This window comes from Stenella coeruleoalba (assembly GCF_951394435.1).
Source record: "Stenella coeruleoalba genome assembly, chromosome: 6".
Taxonomy (NCBI): Eukaryota; Metazoa; Chordata; class Mammalia; order Artiodactyla; family Delphinidae; genus Stenella; species Stenella coeruleoalba.
The window spans coordinates 62,749,267-62,769,254 of NC_137151.1; the positions used below are offsets into that span (position 1 = coordinate 62,749,267).

Consider the following 19,988-nt stretch of genomic DNA (forward strand, 5'->3'; position numbering starts at 1 on the left):
AGCTAAATATCCATCTGACTTCAAAAAAAGAAACGACAATCATGACAAACAAAGAGAGCAGCTCTGGGAACATAACTCACATTAAGAGACTTACCAAATTTCCCACAGTGAGCACGTTTTTGAATTCATCAGTCATTGGGTGATGTTCCATAGCCATGAACAGAGTGTTTAAAACTATGCAAATGGTAATAGCAAGATCTACAAAAGGATCCATTACAATAAAATAGATAAGTCTTTTGAATTTTATCCAATATGGAGAGCAATTCCAGATCAAGAATGTGTGTGCAAATCTGTACCACCAAGGTGGACATTTTTGTCTGGACTCCTCGAGTTCTGGGAGAAAAAACAACAGAGAACACCAAGTCAATCATTTGCATATTGTACACTTTTTATTCCTCACCAGATACAAATCAGCAGTATACTCTAACACTGAAACAAGTCTTCTGTTTAGACTTTGCAAATTTAACAGTACTGTTTCTATGAAAGCATAGCATGTTACATACGAATCTTAGATCACACATTCATTTACTAGATCAACCAAGGAGAAGGCAGTGAAATTAATGAATGAGAGCAGATATGGATATCTCTGAGAGAAACATATACTTAACATATGACAGTAAACAAGAGAAATGATGTTTTCTTAATGGAGATATGTATATTTTTAAGATCAATGTATGTATACCAGTATACATACTTTCCCCTGTGTCCTTAACCCATTACAACAATAATACACTTCTACTCTCTCCAGGAAAAGCTCTTGCTAGTTCACAGGTGAAAACAATCCCAGAACCAAGAGACTGGAAATAATTTATAGAGTGACTCATGCAATAGGCACTAAACACCATTAGCCCATTTAGTTCTCATCATAAATTTAGGAGGTGGGTGAAAACTTTGACTGGGCCTATCATGGGTATGTCGGGGGATGAGGTGGTAGCCCATGGACAAGGTAAGACCTGGGGCACATTGTGGGGAGAGAAGGTGGGAGCCAACACATTTTTTAAATTGCCATCCTTTGACCGGCCACTACTATTCACATCATATTCTCTGAACTGCTTTCTCTAATTCCTTTGGATCACAATCTTAACAGATGTCATGTCACATATTACCATTTTGCAATTTTATAGAAGGTGCTCAGAGGCAGCACTGTATAAACACCTGGAAGTTTGTATTATTTTCTCACATTTTAGAAAGATGATCAATTCCAAGAGACTAGGTAAAGTTTCGAAGAATACATAGTGAGAGAACCACACAGGCCTGGGTTAACCTCCCTTTCTTCATTTAGTACCATAAAGCTATCTATCTTTGAAAGGCATATCACCCAAAGCCTGTCTTTAATCACAAATAACTTTATCCACTTTTTAAGCACATAAAGACAATTCCTTTAGTGTCCATTGGTTAGCCTTACCATTGTTTATAACCATTTTATATTCTTTGAATTCTTTCTAAGAACTTCCTATATCTATTTAAGGCTGACTAGGACTTACCTGAATTTTGTTAAAAATCTGTATGGTAAAGAGAATATTATTCCATACCTTCTACAGTGTTTGTTAATATGCTTGCCCTACTCATTGCCCTTTGTCTGAGATTGGGATCATTCAACATATCCTCAGAAAGGAGGTAAGAACTGGAACGTCTTTTCTTGTGTATTTGATTGTTTGTACCCTGAAAAAAAAAAGATGATTAATTACAGTTTTAAGAATGGAATTCTAATAAATTGTAGGTAGAAAATAAAATCTTGCTCACATAGTTGTAGTGAGTAATTAAAAGTAGAGTCTAGATTGTTGATTTGAATCATGGCTCTGCTACTTACAGGCTGTGTATCATAGGAGAGTTACTTAACCTGTCTCCGTTTCATCATTGGTAAAATAGGGATAATCATAGCACTTGCCTTACAGTCTTGCTATGAGTATTAAATGAATTAGTACTTAGGAAATAAAAAATAAAATGAGCTGCTTTCATTGTTAAATTCACTATCATTATCTATCTTTCAGGGTTTCCAATTTATTCAGATAGTTTTACTATGTAAGAATCGTACATGTAAACAGCTCAACAATTGTTGTAAGTGGCGTGTGCGTAAAGAGGTAGAACCTAGATTTCTAGGTTAAATTAAATTTCCGTAATTATCCTTTGTTAAGGTTCAGCAATAACAGAGGCAACTGTAATGATTGTTTCTCACTGCCAAGGAAGATCTCATGAACTGCTCTGAAGCTATGAGGATAAATGACTCAGTTGGAAAAGGACAATTAAGACTGATGGAAACTGTAGGAAAATGGAGAATATAAACTCCATCTAAAAGAGGTGACCACTCTCCAGCTCTAAAGGATTGCTGCTATGCAGGAATATGAGCTCAGTCTTACCAGGTATACCCATTTTCATGTGAAGATGTCTTATTTCTAAATCTTAGCAACTAATTCAAAGTTAAAACACTATGCCAGTTCAGTGCAGGCCAACAATACACACACACACACATATCTATACATACAAACAACTATACAAGTCTACATTTATCATCTATCTATCTAGATGTGTGTGGTATGCATGTACATGTGTATACACACAAACACACACACCATTCTACATATATATAGATATACAGATCTAGAGTTGTAAAGTTGTACAGTTGTTTAGATATAGTTATATTTGTGTATATATTAAAACACTGACAAGCAGGCAAAAATATATGTATGTGTGTATGTATGCATGTATGTGTATGTGCAAAGACACACACACATATCTGCAGGTGGCTTTATATAGAAATCTTTCTATAACCATGTTTTCTCTGATATACTCTCTAATTTACTGACTTTCCAGAAGCAGAGATTTCTTTTTCCCCCAAACAATCAGCTGTGTTGATTAAATAATTTGTTCTCCATGTAGACATGTCTCAGGTGTCAAGTTTATATTATTTCTCATGCAATTTTTTCATCTAAACTGTACATTATTCCACACTATTATGTTTTGCATTTCTATTGAATCTTAAAGTATCCACCAATTACTCAAGTTTTGTAGTTTTAGTTTCAGGATTTAGAGTGCTACTGATTTTTCTGTGGGTAAAAATAAAGTATTAAATGAAACATTTCATTTAAAAATAGGAACTAATCTCCAAATCTGATACACATTATATAATCTTTTACAGGTAATACACATTGTTGAAAAGCAAAACACAACAAAGATCTGATTCTATGGAAACTTAACATGCTCGTTTGATAAGGAAAAATACCTTCACAGAGGGCTGAAGCTGTATCATGCAAGCATAGAGGTCACAGGTGACCTAAAAGCACATGCATTCTTTCAAACCAAACGAAAATATGTGTGTGGCCATGGGTCTGATGGAACTTTATTCTCACTTGAAATACTACATTGTCTGCAACTGTGAATTTATGAATAGGTAGCCCAAGTTCAAAGTCAAAGCCTTGCTGATACTGAGTAATGCAGTGTAACATAGTGAGTGGCCTTAAGAGGTTACCTAGATACTCCATAAACCAGAAAGACTTTCAAGCCTCATCACACCCTTTTCTCAAACCACTCAATGATTCCTAAACTCTTGAAACTGTTGTTTTGGAAAGGTGTTTTGTTTTTGTCTTTATATATATACGTTTGCATTTCTGTATGTGTTTTGGATATTATATTTTTAATTCATAGATTCCAGATAAAAGAGTTTTGTTGTTTTTTAATAAAAACAGTAAGTTTCATTTATGTATGGGAAAAAGCACAGTTATTCTAAATTATTTCCAAGAAGCCTACCACACATTGGAGAGGAAGTATGGTGGTTAAAAGCACAAGCTTTGAAATAGAGGGTCTCTGTTTGAACTTTAGGACTATTAGCTGAGTGACCTTGCACAAACTGCTTTATTTCCCTGTGCCTCAGTTTCCCCATTTGTAAAACAGGGATAATAATATATCACCTCATAGGGCTGTTGTAAATACTAATGTGTCTGCTATTATTATTACTATTATTGATTATTAACAACTCAAATAAGATCCTTGCAATAAGGTATATATTAAGTAGTGACTCGAAAAAAATAGCAGTAGGTGACAAATAATCCAAATTTCCTTAGAGACATGGGACCTATTATCAACTAATAAGATCAGCATTATCAATGCACTTTGTGCTGATATATAGATCTTTTATAAATTATTTTCTAAGGGGATGATTCATAATCAAGTACAGTAACAGAAGATAAGTACCTTTTTTCAAAAATGGGGTTTTAAATATCTTGGAATTAGATACCTATAACAATAGTATGAGGACTATGTTAATCAGTTAAAGGTGTGTTTCTAACATAAAAGGTATTGCAAGATGCAGAGGCATTCACAGGACCAGAGAGAAGGCACCTCCAGCAGAGAGACTGACGGATGCAAGAGTAAGGGCCGAGCCATGCCTGAGGTATTTAAAACGTCCTTACACTGTCATCAGAAGTTGCCTTATCTATTATCACCTCTGGCAGAAGCTGTCCATTGGGGAGCATGAGGGCTGAGGGTCCATCCACCAAGGAGACCACACCATTGCAGTCCACGGCGCTGTGCATCTTCCTGTTCACCGGCAGCCCTGGGGGGGACCTACTGGCTTGGCTGATATTACTGCTGCGCCGCTCCCAAGGTCTGTGGGGCATGAACAGTGAGCCCCTTCTGCTCTCATTGTCCCCAAAGATGCTATGCTCGTCGTCAGCAAATTCAGTCTCAGATCCAATATCTTTTCCTCGACCTTTGAAACTAAAAAGACTTGTTCTGCTACTTCGCCTTGCAGAAAACAAGGAGCCATGAATGCTGAGTGGTGACTGCAGAAAAAATAAGAGATGACACGTATCTGCTGAAGCACCCCAAAACAGAAGTTCATTTCCCATAACTTCCACTGAGACCACTGGCTTGAGGGCAGGTGGCTCTGTACAGGTTTAAATGAAACTGCATATTCTTTGGAAGTATCTAATTGAATAAACATTAGTGCTTGCTATATACAGGACAAGGTGGTAGGCATAGTGAATAATGGAAAATGGGTATGACAGGGTCGTTACCTTAAAACTAGCTTGGACTGCTCTTGTCATATTTCTTTTTATTGATATCACATGTATTCAAGTTCTGTCTCCCCAACCAGATTATGAAATCTTTGAAGGCAGGGACTTTTATTTTGTATGTATCTGGAAGGGTCTTACAGACTTAAGTAGTAGAAGATAGAAATTTTAAATGATGATGTAGATAAAAAGGATAGGAATTCTGCGTGGGTAACTGAAGAGCAGATTGGGAAGAATGGAGAGGACAGAGGAATCTTTGTGGATGGGTGGCACCTAAGCTAATGGATAAAGAATGGGTGGTCCTATGCCAGGAGGCAAACAAGGAAGAAAATCATCCCACTTAGAGGAAACCATGTGTAACAAGTAATAAAGGAATGAAAATATAGGGCATGTAGGTGAGAGTAAACAATCATGGGGGACTGAGGGTACATGAAGGTTGAGAAAGGTAGGACTGAGGTGAAGCCAGTCCATGGCATTGACAAGATGTGGGTCTTGTTCTGTAGTCAGTGGCTACAACAATTCACTCCTCTCCTGAGGTCCCTTCCCTCAGAACACTTTGCTCTATGATGCCACCTCTGGTGATATGCATGTGATGGTGTCAGTGGTACCTGGTTAGGGGTAGAAAATCTCTTTTCATGTGCTCGCCTATGACCTTCAACACCAAGGTGGAAACTTTTTCTCCTGATGCTCTCCTCGGATTCCGATTTGGACAATTTCTCATCATCTCCCTTTTCTTCCCCAATGGAGAGTTTCTTTTGATTATTTTTCTTTCTTCTGTTTCTTCTTTCTTTAGCACTTTTAGAGCTCATTTTGGATGTTTCGGAAGAACTCTCGGAGAGGCCCATTATCCGGCTTCTCTCGATGCTTGTATATTCAGCTGCTGCCATTGCTATTGCCTGTTGCACCAAGAGGTTACACACACAGTGAGTCATTTCCAAAGTCTGGGAAACCCTATTATGGGGCACCTGTTTACTACAAATTCAGTTACACGGTTCATGTAATCACGTCCCTTGTAAGGGAAGTAATGTCGTTTTCTTTGCACTCTGAATAGAGAGCTTACAAAATATATGCTTATTGCTTCTCCTGCATTGTAATAAAGCCATACTGTGCCTTGGAGTTAAACTGTTACATACTATTACTATATAGTAAAGCAATTTAAGTAGTATATGTGGAATTTTAAATTGTATACGTACAAGTTTTAATTTTAGGTAATTCTGGGTCATAAAACACATAAACCATGTAAAAGTTTTAATTTTAGGTAATTCTGGGTCATAAAACACATAAACCATGTGATAATTCATTTGTATATCTTGTTCGGGTAATTAACTCAATATTATCAATAAATTCAGGTACAGCTATACTTTAATGAAGAATGAATTATTTGCAAATAAAATAAATTATTACAGAATAATATCTCAAGAAAATGAAAGAGCCTTTTAGGGGTTCTCTAGGAAATTCCTGGGATAGCCTAGTGCTACCCCTTTTATAAAAATTAAATTTTTATTATTAAAATAAAATAATCCTTGTAAAAATTTGGAAAATAAAGATATTGTGAATAAAAAACAAAAATCAGTCAGAAACCTACATCCTAGCAATAATTGGTGTTAACATTTCTTCCACTCTTTATATATATAATTTTTAAATTGTTTGTATCCTATATTCTATTTTGTATTCTACAACTTAATATATTGTTATATTAATACCTTTTCCTGTCATAATATTCTTAAAACACATCATCTTATGGCCGAGTAACACTCCACGACACAAACATATCATAGTCCTCTTAACCATTTTCTAATTTTTGGAAATTTAAATGCTTTCTGATTTTTAATATTATTAAAATACTGTCCTGAACATCTGTCTGCTTCAAAGTTTCTCTGCATCACAGATTACTACCCTCCCCCAAATAGGTTAGATTGCTTGAAGAGATTTGCTAGGTCAAATCATCAAACACGTGTGGAATATTTGAAATTTTGGTTCTCTTAGTACAAGCCTCCTCAAACTTTTCCACTGAAGTACCCCTTTGGAGGCAGGAGTAAGGAGAAATCCTCAAGAATTTGTGACTTAACCTAAAGTGGCCACAATCATAAGTATGATTTTCTTAACATCTCACACGTTATCTTAAAAACCTTGCAACATTAATCAAAACTGATGAACATTTTGCTTTCTACCCCACAGAGTATCTAACTTTAACATCAAATAATTTTCCCTAAACATTTGTGTACAATTGTTACTCTGGGGAAATACATCATATACGTTCTGGGACTTTGCATAATGCCATACACACAGAGAAATTGTGAGTAACAGGTTTAGGAGGAAGAGTTTAGAACATTCTCCTTGCTGGAGTGAGCTGATTATGTGGGAAGGTGGAATGGGGCAGATGTCAGTTCTAACTCAATCCAGAATTGCTTCCTTTGACCACACCAGAATGAAAATTCAGTTTTCATTTATAAAAATGAAAGGAAACCAGGAAGGAAAATCTCCCTGGGGAAGGCTGAGCATAGGCCACAGGGCTTCTGCTGTTTCCGCTGCTTTTCTACTTGTAGGAAGAATTTTAAATCAAATAACAATACCTCAGCTTCCTCTTGCTCTTTTTTAAGTCGATCTAACATCTGTTGAAATTCCAACTCTTTCTGCCTAGCTTCCTCGATGTTTGCCTGGTTCTGTTCTTCATAGGCCATGGCAACCACTGCCAGGATCAAGTTTATTAGATAAAAGGATCCCAGGAAAATCACCACAACAAAGAAGATCATGTAGGTTTTCCCAGCAGCACGCAGTGTCTAGGGAAAAATGGTAATTATTATTTTAATAACACAAAGGGTTTTTTCGGTAAATCATTTCAACTTGAATGGCATATTAGGTACGTAAATCGTACAGTTCTGTATACTCTCATGTTATCAAAAACATAAAGGAATAAAATTGTATCTTCATCGAAAACAATCAGTATTAAAATACACACTTTTTCGGTACAAAAGATATAGCAATTAATTAAGCTTGTACTGAAATTAAGTGTGATTCTTGACTATTAGTAAGCATAATAATAACCCTGGATCTTTTCTCCCCTAATCTGAAAATTACTCAAAAACTAGCTGCTTTACTCATTTTCAAATTATAGGACTAGATAATTTCCATAGTATCATTTACTGATAAAGTTATATCTTTAAGAAGTATTAATGATTATGTTAACACAAGGTAGATAGCCTTATTGTATGAATTTATGCATTCATCTTTTATGTATTTTTAATTAACATTTATTAAAATTTTTAAAATGTAATACATGGTAAAAAATTCAAATGGTACAAACAGATATTAAATGAAAAATAAGTCTCTCTATTCTATCTCTGATGCGTGGTAACTCAACAATTGCCTTTTCTATCAGTTACTGTTCTTACTGATTTCTTCTTTTGGATAAATTCTTTGTAGTGGAATTCTTAGGTCAACAGGTATATTCGTTTTAATTTTCATAGAAATTGCCATGATATCTTCTCCAGTGGTTCCCAGAAATGTGTGAGAAAGTCTACCTCCCCAAATCTAGTCAGACAGTATTTCTCCTTTGATCAACTTTTTGATTTTGGTCATTCTGACAGGTGAAAAGTTATATGTCACTCCAGTTTTAATTTGCAGTAAAGGTGAGTATCTTTTTGCATACTTAAAAAGTCGCTTGTATTTCTTTTTTTTCCTGTGAAGTAAGATTTTTATATAATTTCTACATTCATTTATAATATTCTCAGAAATTAAACAGACATAAAACAGGCCAAAAGAAGAATCTGTAGCAATTTGAGAAGTGATTCATTATTTTTTATAATATAGAATAATCATTTTTGATCTCCTTCCTCTTGGGGTTGGGTACTGATAACATATAGGTGAAAAGATAGAGCCACAATCCCAAGAGGATCACATGTAAGTTAAAGAGGAGATGTTCGCATGAATGAAGAATTCCAGTACAAGAGATGGATGCTATAAACTGAAGAACAAAGGGCATGGAGGTGTAGAAGAAGGAACAAGTGAGTTGAGAGAGAAAAACTCAGAGACATGAATTGAGTCTTCCATTGTCATATTAGTTTGCTCAGGCTGCCATAACAAAATGCTATAAATTGGGTAACTTAAACAACAGAAATTTATTTTCTCAGTCCTAGGGGATTGAAATCCAAGATCAAAGTATTGGCAGGTTTGGTTTCTCCTGTGGTCTCTCCCCTTGGCTTGTGGATGGCTACCTTCTCACTGAGTCCTCACAAGGTATTTTCTCTGTGTGTGTGTGTATCTCTACTCATATCCTAATGTTTCCTTCTTATAAGGACATCAGATAGGTTTAGGACCCACCCTAATAGCCTCATTTTAGTTACCGCTTTAAAGGCCCTAACTCTAAATATAGTCATTCTAAGGTACTGGGAGTTAGGACTTCAACATATGAATTTGGGGGAGATACTATTCAGTCCAGAACAACTGTACATGGGAGTGCACAAAATAAAGAACAGTGAGCACAGGAGAGCCTGGTGTTTAGGGCACTGCAGGCAGGGAGGCAAGTGTGGAAAGCATAGCGTGTGTAGGAGTGCTGTGAGAGAACATTACAGTATATTTCTTGCTATTTACCTAGGACCCCGTGGGATGCTATATTCAGAAAGAGGGAAAGAGATCTAGAGATCAAAAAGCCCAGAAGAGTAAGAAAATAATTTATGATTTAAGAACTATCCATTCTAATAGTGCTGGAAATAGAACATGTCTAATTTTAGTACTAAGACAATAGAGTTTTCTCCATTCTAAATGTAATAAAACATCTCATATATAAGGCTGGTAAGGAACATACATCAGATTTTTGTGCAATGAATGTTTCTCTTGGCACTCACCTGTTGGTAAAGGTTTTCCCAGTAATCCTGGGTCATTAGCCGAAACAAGGCTAAGAAGGCCCAACTGAAAGTATCGAAGCTCGTGTAGCCATAATCGGGGTTCTTGCCAACCTTCACACAGGTGTACCCTTCTGGACACTGACTACATGTGAAAAAGGATATCACAAGTCAGAGTACCTTCAGGATGCAAGCTAAAGGGTACTACAGAGAAGTCGGAAACTCAAGGTTTCCTTTCCAGGGGGACAATATTGAATAATGATTAAGAACACATTATTTGGAGTCAGCAAGAACTGGGTTTGAATCCCATCCTTACTTTTTACTAGTTGTTGACTTTGTCAAATTACTTAAAATTCTCCAAGGCCGGGTTCCTTCTTTCTGTGAGACAAGATAATAATACCTACCTCCAAAGGTTAAAAGTTGAAGGAAATATATATATATATAAAATATATTATTTATATATAAATATATTTATATATTTAATATATATTATATTATATTAAATATATATAATATAATATATATTATTTGTATATAAATATATTATCATATATTAATTATATATAAATATATATTATATAATATATAATAATATATATTATTTATATATATAAATGTATATATTATTATATATAAATATATATTTATATATACATAAATGTATATATTATGTATATATAAATATATATATTTATATATATAGTCTTATATATTTTCCTTCAACCTCCAAAGGTTAGGACTGTTATTAAGTTTAAAGAAGAGAATGTATGCAAATTACCTAGCCTAGTTCCTGCACATAGAAAGCATTTAATAAATGGTAGCTGCTATTAGTATCATCATCAACATCAATCATTAAGACTTGGAAACTTTCACCAGATGTCATATAGTAGTTCTTGTACCCAGAAAGATTGATATATAGGTCTCAAATAAAATTGTCACCCCAAATTATTCTTGGGGTGAATTAGAATCAAGAACAGTCAATAGATAACAATTGTGTAAGTACATAGAGATTTCTAGTTAAAGACTTTTTTTCTCTTTAAAGTTAGTGGATTGGTATCCATGATGTCAAATAAACACAGTGTTCTGAGGTGTCTTTAGGAGCAGCAACCTTATCTTGTTTGTTTTTATGTTCCCACTGTACCCAGAGCCTCCTCCTGGGCAGGGGGCAGTGCAAGAACAAAGGCCCTGCAGCAGAAATAAAGTCGGGTGTGTGGGAGAAAGAACAAAATGGGTACTTACATAAACACAACATTCTTAAAATATCTTTAACCCAGTCCATGGGATCCTTTTGTTTAGAGTGGCCAAACTGTCACTGCATTCTGTCACCTATGAACCATACTTGATGGGAGAATGAGTATAATTTGGGGATGGAAAGAAAAGTTGATTTTGTCACTCTTCTTCCCAGAAAGAAGAAAGGCTGGAAATTATCCATCCAACTTTTGGTGGGGTTTTTTGGAAGTAATTTTTTTCTACTTTCTTAGGATGTATATGATTTGTATCTTGTTTTAATTCAAGCACTACCTCGAAGTATTGCTTTCAAATGTATGGTATGCATTAACCATGAAAGTTTTAAACTCTGGACTCACTGTGGGACAGAATGAGTCAAAAAATGCCATGAAATATATGAAAATAATATAGAATCAAAGGTTCTTATTAGCAAACTGATTGAGTTTGATTTTTCTTTTTTCCCCCAGCCTTTGGACTAAACTGAAAACAAATATTACGTACCCTGAATCGGTGCTGAAACCACAAAGGAGAGCATCTTTGGATCCCTCCAAGTAATAAAAATATTCTGTTCAGGAAGAAATTGAACAATATAACATTATGGAGTGTAAGCTTTAAGAGTGACACAGCAGGTCAGTTAATTAATATAGATATATTTACAAACATATTCAGGCCCAGTGCCAGGCAATAGGCATTCACTTATTTATTGTATTCTTATATATTTTCCTTCAAATATTTGTCGATAACCTCTTATGGGCCAGGCAGTGAATATGATGACAAACATGATAAATAAGATCATCAATTTTATGAAGCTTTCTTTATGTTTAGGTAAGGGTGGAGGTTGGGGATAGAGAAAGACACTTAACAAGTAAATAAGTAAATATACAAGGTATTTTCACATAGGGATAAATGCCCTAAAGAAAATAAATTAAGACAATGTGACAAAATGTGGTCAGGGAAGTCTTTTCTAAAGAGATGACATTCGAGCTGGAACCTAAATGCTACAGAGAAGACAGCCATTCGAGGACCCTCGTGAGACATCTTGACAGAGTGAAGAGCAAAGAGCAAAACCCCAAGGTAGAAATGAAGTTGGTATATGGAAACAAAAAAGCAAAATGGCCAGCCCAGTTATAGTGCAGTGAGTGAGGAGGACTGTGGTGTCAGAGGTAGGCCGGGGCCACGTAGCAAGGCTTTGCATGCCATGGAAAGGAGTTTGGATTGTAAGTGTGATAGGAAGTAATAGAAGTAGGAAGTAGAGATGTGAGACAATAATTAACATTTCTGAATGTTGCTGTGGCTGCTTTGTGGACTATGGACTATAGGAGGGCAAGTGTGGAAGCAGGGATACAAGCTAAGTGACTACAGTGACAGGTGACATGGCTATGATTCAGAGAGTAGCCATGGATACAGAGAGAAGGGGATAGAATCAAGCTGACGGGATGTGTTGACGGAGTGCATGTGGGGTATGTGGAAGAGAGGAGACACAAGGATGTACCAGCTGGTCAAGAGTGGTACCAGTTACTGGGATAAGGAAGAGTGGGGCACAGAATGGCCTGAAGGACAACCAGGAGCTCCGTTTTAGCTGTGCTCCACGTGAGATGATTATTAGGTATTAAATTATATTTGTCAAGTAAGTGACTGGATTGATATGAGTCTTGAGGTCAGTGAAGGTATCAACTATGGAGATACAAAGATGGGCGTCATCGTCAGGCCATGGGACCTGATGAGTTAACCCAGAGAGAAAGTGGAGCTGGGGAAGGGGAGGGAAAGAGAAGGAAAAGAGCCCCCAGCTCAGCCCCAAGTATTCCAGAAGGGGTACAGTTGGCAAGGCAACACTATTAAGTGAAGGAAATTTATTTTCTGAAATTCTCTCATTGTTTACTCACCAATCAACGTCTATTTAGGACTTACTAAGTTCTGGATGTTGAGGATACAGAACTGAAATAAATGTACATTTTCCCCTTTCATGGTACCCTCTGTGCCCATTTTCAGGTGTAAAGGAACTCATAACTCTTCCTTTATTTACTATAATGACTTATTCTTAATACAGGGGGCTGATCCAAACCTATACAGTAAAGGTATAAAGGACAAAAAGAATTTTTTTAATAAGAGCCCAACTTCCTATCTGGCTCAAGTCAAAATAAATAAAGATGTAATTTCTAGGAGGCTCTGGAGTAATAGCAGAACGAAGACTTTGAAGTCAGATGTACTTGGATTTGAATATTGTTTCTACCCCTTCCTATGTAGGTAAATTACTTTATCACTTTAAGATTTAGCTTCTGCATCTGTAAAATGTGGATAAGAACACCTACTTTGTAGAGCTGTTGAATTAGTACTAATAGGCTATGGCATGTAAAACACTTAACACAGTGACCCACGCTTTCTACATCAATGCTAAAAGAGCAGCAGCTCTTATTAAACAACTTCAGATAAGACTAACTGACTTATATGCCATCGTTTGGTCTTATGTAGAAGATACAAATATTAGAAGACACAAATAAACCAATAAGGCCTCTTAGTTTCGGGTGAAAACTCTCAGTGTTCATTTTTGCAGAAAATCCTGTGCCTTGGGGAGGGTAGGCATGGCAGAATGAGGATGGAGGAGGTGATCATGCAACGTTTTATACATAAACCTCTGAGATATTTTTATTATGGAAGGATTACTTTAGAGTTATCCTTTAAAGAAATACCAGTTCACATTTACCAATCACTGAGGAGCTGCTTTATAAAAGTAGGCTCTAGAGCTGCCTGTACGGGCATGTTGCAGGGCTAACATAGTCAATTCAACACACGAGTGGTGAAAGGTGAAGCAATGGGAGTAGCTCACTCTGGTCTTGTAGAACACTTGAAAATAATTCCCAAACAAATAAACAGTAAATTATTAGGATAATTAGCCTCAAGAGAATTTAAGGTTAACATGTAAAGGGAAAATGTAATACCAAGAGAAGAATTCCTCTTTTGCACTGCCAGCCAATGATCCCACCTCACATTTTTCTGTGGAAATAAAAGCCACTGGGCTTGACTTAATCCTCCTCTGATTACGCTGGAGCCTGCTCTTCCATCTTTCCTCCTGCTTCTATGGTGGAGATGTCTCTCCCCTTCGCTCTCCCACTTTCTCAAGGACTTGCTCTCCCCCGCTCTCCTGAATTATTAATCCATATTTTACTACTCATTCATTTCTAGCACTAGAAAAACATCCCTATCAAAATCCATCTTTTAAAAAAATGCCGGCCATTGCCCCTGTTATTCTGATTCCCTTACAGCCAAATTTCTTGGAAGAATTGTCTACACATACTGTCTTCTCTTCTTTCTGACATCTTATTCACCCGTCACCACCTTCATCCAACCTTGTGTCCTACCGCTCTACTAAAATTTGCTCATGAAATTCTCTAATGACTTCCATGTTGTTTAAGCTAATATACATTTCTCTATCCTCATCATCCTTGATCTAGATCTTAATCCTTGATCTTGCAGCGTCATTCAACACAAGCACTCCCTTTTCTCAACATACTTTTTTCTCTTGATTTTCCTCTTATATCTTTGCTTCTTGCTTTACTGGCCACTTTTTCTCTGCATCTTTTTTGGGGTCCTCCTTTCTACCTGCCTTCTAGACATTAGGGTTGTGGAGATGAGCATCTTCTAAACACCAAATTTGCTTTAAACACCAGGTTTCCCATTGTCTACCTACTTATAAACATGAGGATTTTCAGAAGGATGTGTGTATGCGTGTACATATCTTTTCCCTTTGCTGATTACTTCGAAGTGTATATCTCCAAACTAGGCATTTCCTCTGATCTCTATGCTTAAATCTCCAATTGTCTACTTTCTATCTCCACTTGGATATCCCAATGACATCTCAATTTTAACTGGTTAATAGTGACTTTCTCCTACAAACCTGCCCACTCTTCCCTCACTTCCCATTGCCACCTATCCAGTTACTGTGCCAGAAACGTAGATGAGATTCCCCAAGCCCTTCTCTCCTCTCTAATTCATCAGTGAGTTCTATAGGTGTCATTTTGAACTCACATTTTTCACTTTCTGCCGCCACTCTAGATGAAACCACAACCTTGTCTTGTTTGGAATGATAGAAGCATCATCCTAACTGGTCTTCCTTTTTCTAATCTACCATCTATCTTACCCAATCAGCTCCCCGTATGGTAAAGTGATTAAAACCACTGCATTTAAAATAAAATCCAAACTCCTTTCCATGGGCTGAGACATTCTTCATGATATGACCCCTGCCTTTTTCTCTAACTTTCTCTGTTGCCATTCTGCCTCTCCTTTGCTAAAGTCTAACCACACTGCTATTCTCCCATTCCTTAAACACATGATACTCTTTCTTGTCTCAGGGCTTTTCCACAAGCTCTTCCTTATAATTCAAGGAACAGCCCCCATTTACACCTACACTATTTTATGGCTTCTTATTATCCTTTAGATCTCTGCTTAAATGCCACCTCCTCAGAGAGGGCTTCTCATTTAGTTGGTATCTCAGCCCCTGAGATTTATTTTCTTCACATAGCATTTGTTATAACTTGCAATATTTTTTGTCTGTTCCCCTCCTTTTACTCTTTCATTCTCCCTAGAAGATAAGCTCTGTGGATGCAGAGGCTGAGGTTATCATACTCACTGCTACAGGTCCAGAAACTTGTACAATGCTTACAATGAATACTTGAATAAATACTGCAGTGAGACTGGGCTTCTATGACACAGAAAACAGGTAGGAAACCAAACTCGGACTGAACACAATCATCTCTGCTGTGAAACTATATTTCAGAAGAAAATCAAGAATAATGTATAGAGTTGAGGGAGAAGATTGTGGTATAAAACTTCATTGTTAGCTAAGCTGTCATTCACTCATGTGTGAACCCAATATGAAGATATACTGCAAGATCCAAGAGCTTTTTCTACGCCTTTTGAAAAAAATTGCTTGAAGCAATTCCAGAAAGTCAAAAAAAAAAAAAAATCACTCAACGTATGAACTCAGGAATGAGACCAAGATTCAGAATAAAAGGACTGGTAATGATCCTAGTTAAAAAAAAGTCAAGTTTAAGTAAGTGCTGTATGTAAACTGATTCATAAAACAAAGTACAAATGTCAGCAATTACCTGTAAGCTCTATAACTTGCATGGTATATAAATTAAGAAATAAAATCCTTTGGAAACTAGAAATAAAATTTAAGATCATATTAATAAAAATCAGAAGCTGAAAAAATAAAGTAAAGAAAAGAAAAGGAAAATATGCTACATTCCTCATCAAATGCTGGTAGTAAAAAAAATATACATTAAAAATTTTACTTTGAAACCCTTCAGTTTTCTTGTTTTAGGCTTCCTTTTTTTCAGTTTTCTTTATTTACAGTCTTTTACTATATTAGCTAGGTTTTATTTGCCTTTATATTACTCAGTGAGTAGGAAAAAACACATTGAGTAAAGTAAAAAAAAAAATAATGATGTATACGACTCTTTATTATTTAAGGAGAATTAACACCTGACCTTTACTCCCTGATCTCCTTCTATCAAAGGCACTTGCATGTCCACCTTACCTCTGGATCTAATTATTAAGGTTTATGGGTTCACGTGGGCAACATCTTACAGACACACTGCAGGTGTTAGACAGAAATTACAATCTTGCTAGATTTCATTCTCACCCAAACTCATCAGCTCTGGTGAGAGAAACTGTGTTAGGGGATAACTATTTAGAAAACATGCCGTTTATGCTTTCTGTAGGATACTCTAAAATACACTTGTGAATTAAGTAGACTTCTGAGACTGTGCGTACAGATCATCGTAAATGGTATCTACAGAACTAGTTCTGATGAATTAAACTATGATGGTCATTAGCTAGATTGAGGGCAGCCATTAGAAAGAGCTGTAAAACTCATCATTGGTTATAGTATGAGGATAGTGTTGATAAAGCTGAATAAACTGTTCTGCTTATACAAATCTTTAGAAATACTATTGAGACAAACATTTTAATATGTGATAATATTATCATTATAACATGATTAACATGACTGTACAATGTTATAGTTATAAGAAAAATACAAGGGTAAAAATATAATTATATTACTATATAATAAATTATACTATAAAATAAACATAAGTATAAATTACTCAATAAAACTATAGTATATAAATATATAACTTATGAAATTTAATGGTCAATATCATTAATTCATAGCTAAATTTATTTTTCTAGAGCAAACTTATTCTTTTTTATCTTACAGAAATTGAGAATTATGCAACTATCCCATGTTCTTAATACCAGAACCGCTAGAAAGCTTAGATCCAGGGAAATTTATGAAAATATAACATGATCCAAATTCACATTGCAGCAACTTTCTCTATATTTGAGTGATTTTGAAATAATTAAAATGAAAGCAACATTCCATTGCCAGAAGAGAACAATGCTCTTAGCCTTATTTCAACCTATTAATAACTACAAGGGCATTCTTACTTCCATAGTCTTCTTCATCGAGAGTATTAAATATGCTTTCTATTGTTTCATTATTTTCAAGCGGAGTCCGCACACATTTTTGCTTCAGGTTGCCCATAAAGAGCTGCAGTCCAATCAGTGCAAACACGCTCAGACAGAACACAGTCAGGATCATGACGTCAGAAAGCTTCTTCACAGACTGGATCAGGGCCCCTACGATGGTCTTCAGGCCTGAATACGAGGAGGAGAAATAGGTGTTCAAAATGAAATAAAGCCTCTGAATGAGAAACGAAAACAAAACACAAGCTTTCCTAGAAATGCATGCATTTTATCAAACCAATGATCTTAAATAACCTAGTTGGAAAAAAGTCTACCAGCTCAAAAGGGTGGACTTGCTGTTTTATATATTTTGTTTCTGTATATTACAGCAAGTGATTAAAAACTTGAAATATTTCCAGAGAATAACCAAACTGTCAAAATGAATAATTTGGTTGCTCAAACCATATCCACACTCACTTGAAAAAATAATTTTTAAAAAGTGTCAATTCAGTGAATGTTTGTCAGACAAAACATCTCTTTATAACGACACCAAAACAGAAAAGAGGCTGAATTGCAGCACACAGTGACAACTTACTAAATTTCAGTTAAGAAATGGTTTGTTGAGGAAAGAAAAAAACATTATGTCATGCAATCCTCCCCATGCTGATATTCTGTATCTCTTTTCTTAACCATATGAAAAGGAATAAAACAAATTGAAATTTTCATTCCTGGATAAGCAAAATGGAAAATGAACTGTTAGACAGGAGGGAAAATTTCAAGTTGAGATGTGAACCAAATGGCCATCTTCATCGCCTAAGACTCATGCAACTGATTAAACTCAAAGGCTGACTTTTAATAACGATTGTGAAAAACGTAAGAGATCAAATTTAATTAAAATTGTGTAAGAGAAAGTTTTTCTTGTTTTTCCTTGAAAAGATCAAAGTCAGCCCCGGTGTTTAACCCCACTCTCACCTGGAATGACTGAAATTGTTTTCAAAGCTCGGAGAACTCTGAATGTTCTCAACGCTGAGACATTGCCCAGGTCCACAAACTCTGTCACATATCTGTAATAGGGGAGTTTATACACAAACACGGTAACAACACACACACACAAACAAAGAACAACTCCCAAAATAGTTGGAGTTATGAGTGGCCTAATGCTTCACACCAATTACTTCTTACCTGGGATTACAGAAATAGTTTTCAAAGCTCTCAACACTCTGAAAGTTCGAAGAGCTGAAACATTGCCTAGATTTACAAATTCTGTTAAATACCTGTAGAATTAAATCAGAGTTATTCAGAATTTAGATAGAGTCTATGATACTTACCTGTGCCTTTAGTCAAGGTGTTTCCTACGCTTGGAACCTCTTATTTAAATTTACAGTTCTGCAAGTCTTTTGCTTCTATCATTACTAATTTAATTTGATTTGATTTGAGTCATTTGATGTGAGCAAAATACAAACGTATTATTAAAATGGTTTCATACACATAAATGCCTAACTAAACAATTAAATGCTTCAATTACTAAACTTCAATATTATGGTAATATAGATATTTAATATTCTATAAAATACCAGCAGCAAACCTAGACAACTGTATGCTAATTCAAAGAAGCCAGACACTAAAAGGTCATATATTGTATGATTCCATTCACGTGAAATGTCTAGAATAGGCAAATCCACAGAGACAGAACACAGTTGAGTGGTTTCCAGGGACTGGCGGCGGGGGGAGAAGGGAATGGAAGTGACTGCTCTCTGGGGTGACGAAAATATTCTGGAATTAGAAAGTGATGATGGTTGCACAACTTTGTGAACATACTACAGAACACTGAATTTTATACTTTAAAAATGGTAAAGCTTATGGCACATAAATTTAAAAAAGGAGACCCCTGAGAAGATGCAGCCTTCTTTGACACAGTGTTGTCTTAGCAGGTGGTGGGTGGCAGTACAGCAGTCTTATATGACCACAAAAAGCCAGCCTGAAGGACAGAGGTGGGGCAGGTGTGCGGGAATTGGAGACTAGAAATCCCAAGACCCTTCTGTATTGTCTAAATCCCTCCAATGAACACGTATTACTTTTACAATTCAAAATGACAGAGGGAAAATACTGTATATAGGTTTGAGATTTAAAAAATAAAGAAGTGTTTCTGACAAATATATTTAGGAAAAGAGCAATATGAATAAATTAAAATTATATCTTAATGTGATACTTTTCCCTTGAAAATAAACTGTGGATGCCTATGTAATGCATACACAATGCATTGATGTCAGGTTTAGTACGCAGTGACAGCCCTTATAAAAAGGTTTATTTCTATATTTTAATATACTTATTAGCTTTTGAATAATATAGGTTAATTTAAAAAAAGAGCACCGTACTTATAATAAATGTCTGAGTTTTTTCTTATAGGTTTTACCAGATTTTAAATAAGAACTTGGAAAAAGTG

The 19,988-nt window shown here is 35.7% G+C and overlaps 1 protein-coding gene across 1 annotated transcript in view; it reads right to left on the reverse strand.

The window, feature by feature from the left end:
- The window catches only part of SCN9A (sodium voltage-gated channel alpha subunit 9), an 85,611-nt gene that overhangs the window by 58,644 nt on the left and 6,979 nt on the right, over nt 1–19,988 (reverse strand). The window contains exons 5-13 of the mRNA XM_079924590.1: nt 18,728–18,819; nt 17,528–17,737; nt 11,579–11,642; nt 9,854–9,995; nt 7,583–7,789; nt 5,618–5,905; nt 4,407–4,778; nt 1,533–1,662; nt 95–333 (exon numbers count right to left, since the gene is read on the reverse strand). Coding sequence (XP_079780716.1) covers nt 95–333; nt 1,533–1,662; nt 4,407–4,778; nt 5,618–5,905; nt 7,583–7,789; nt 9,854–9,995; nt 11,579–11,642; nt 17,528–17,737; nt 18,728–18,819 — 1,744 coding nt within the window. The remainder of the gene's footprint in view (nt 1–94; nt 334–1,532; nt 1,663–4,406; nt 4,779–5,617; nt 5,906–7,582; nt 7,790–9,853; nt 9,996–11,578; nt 11,643–17,527; nt 17,738–18,727; nt 18,820–19,988) is intronic.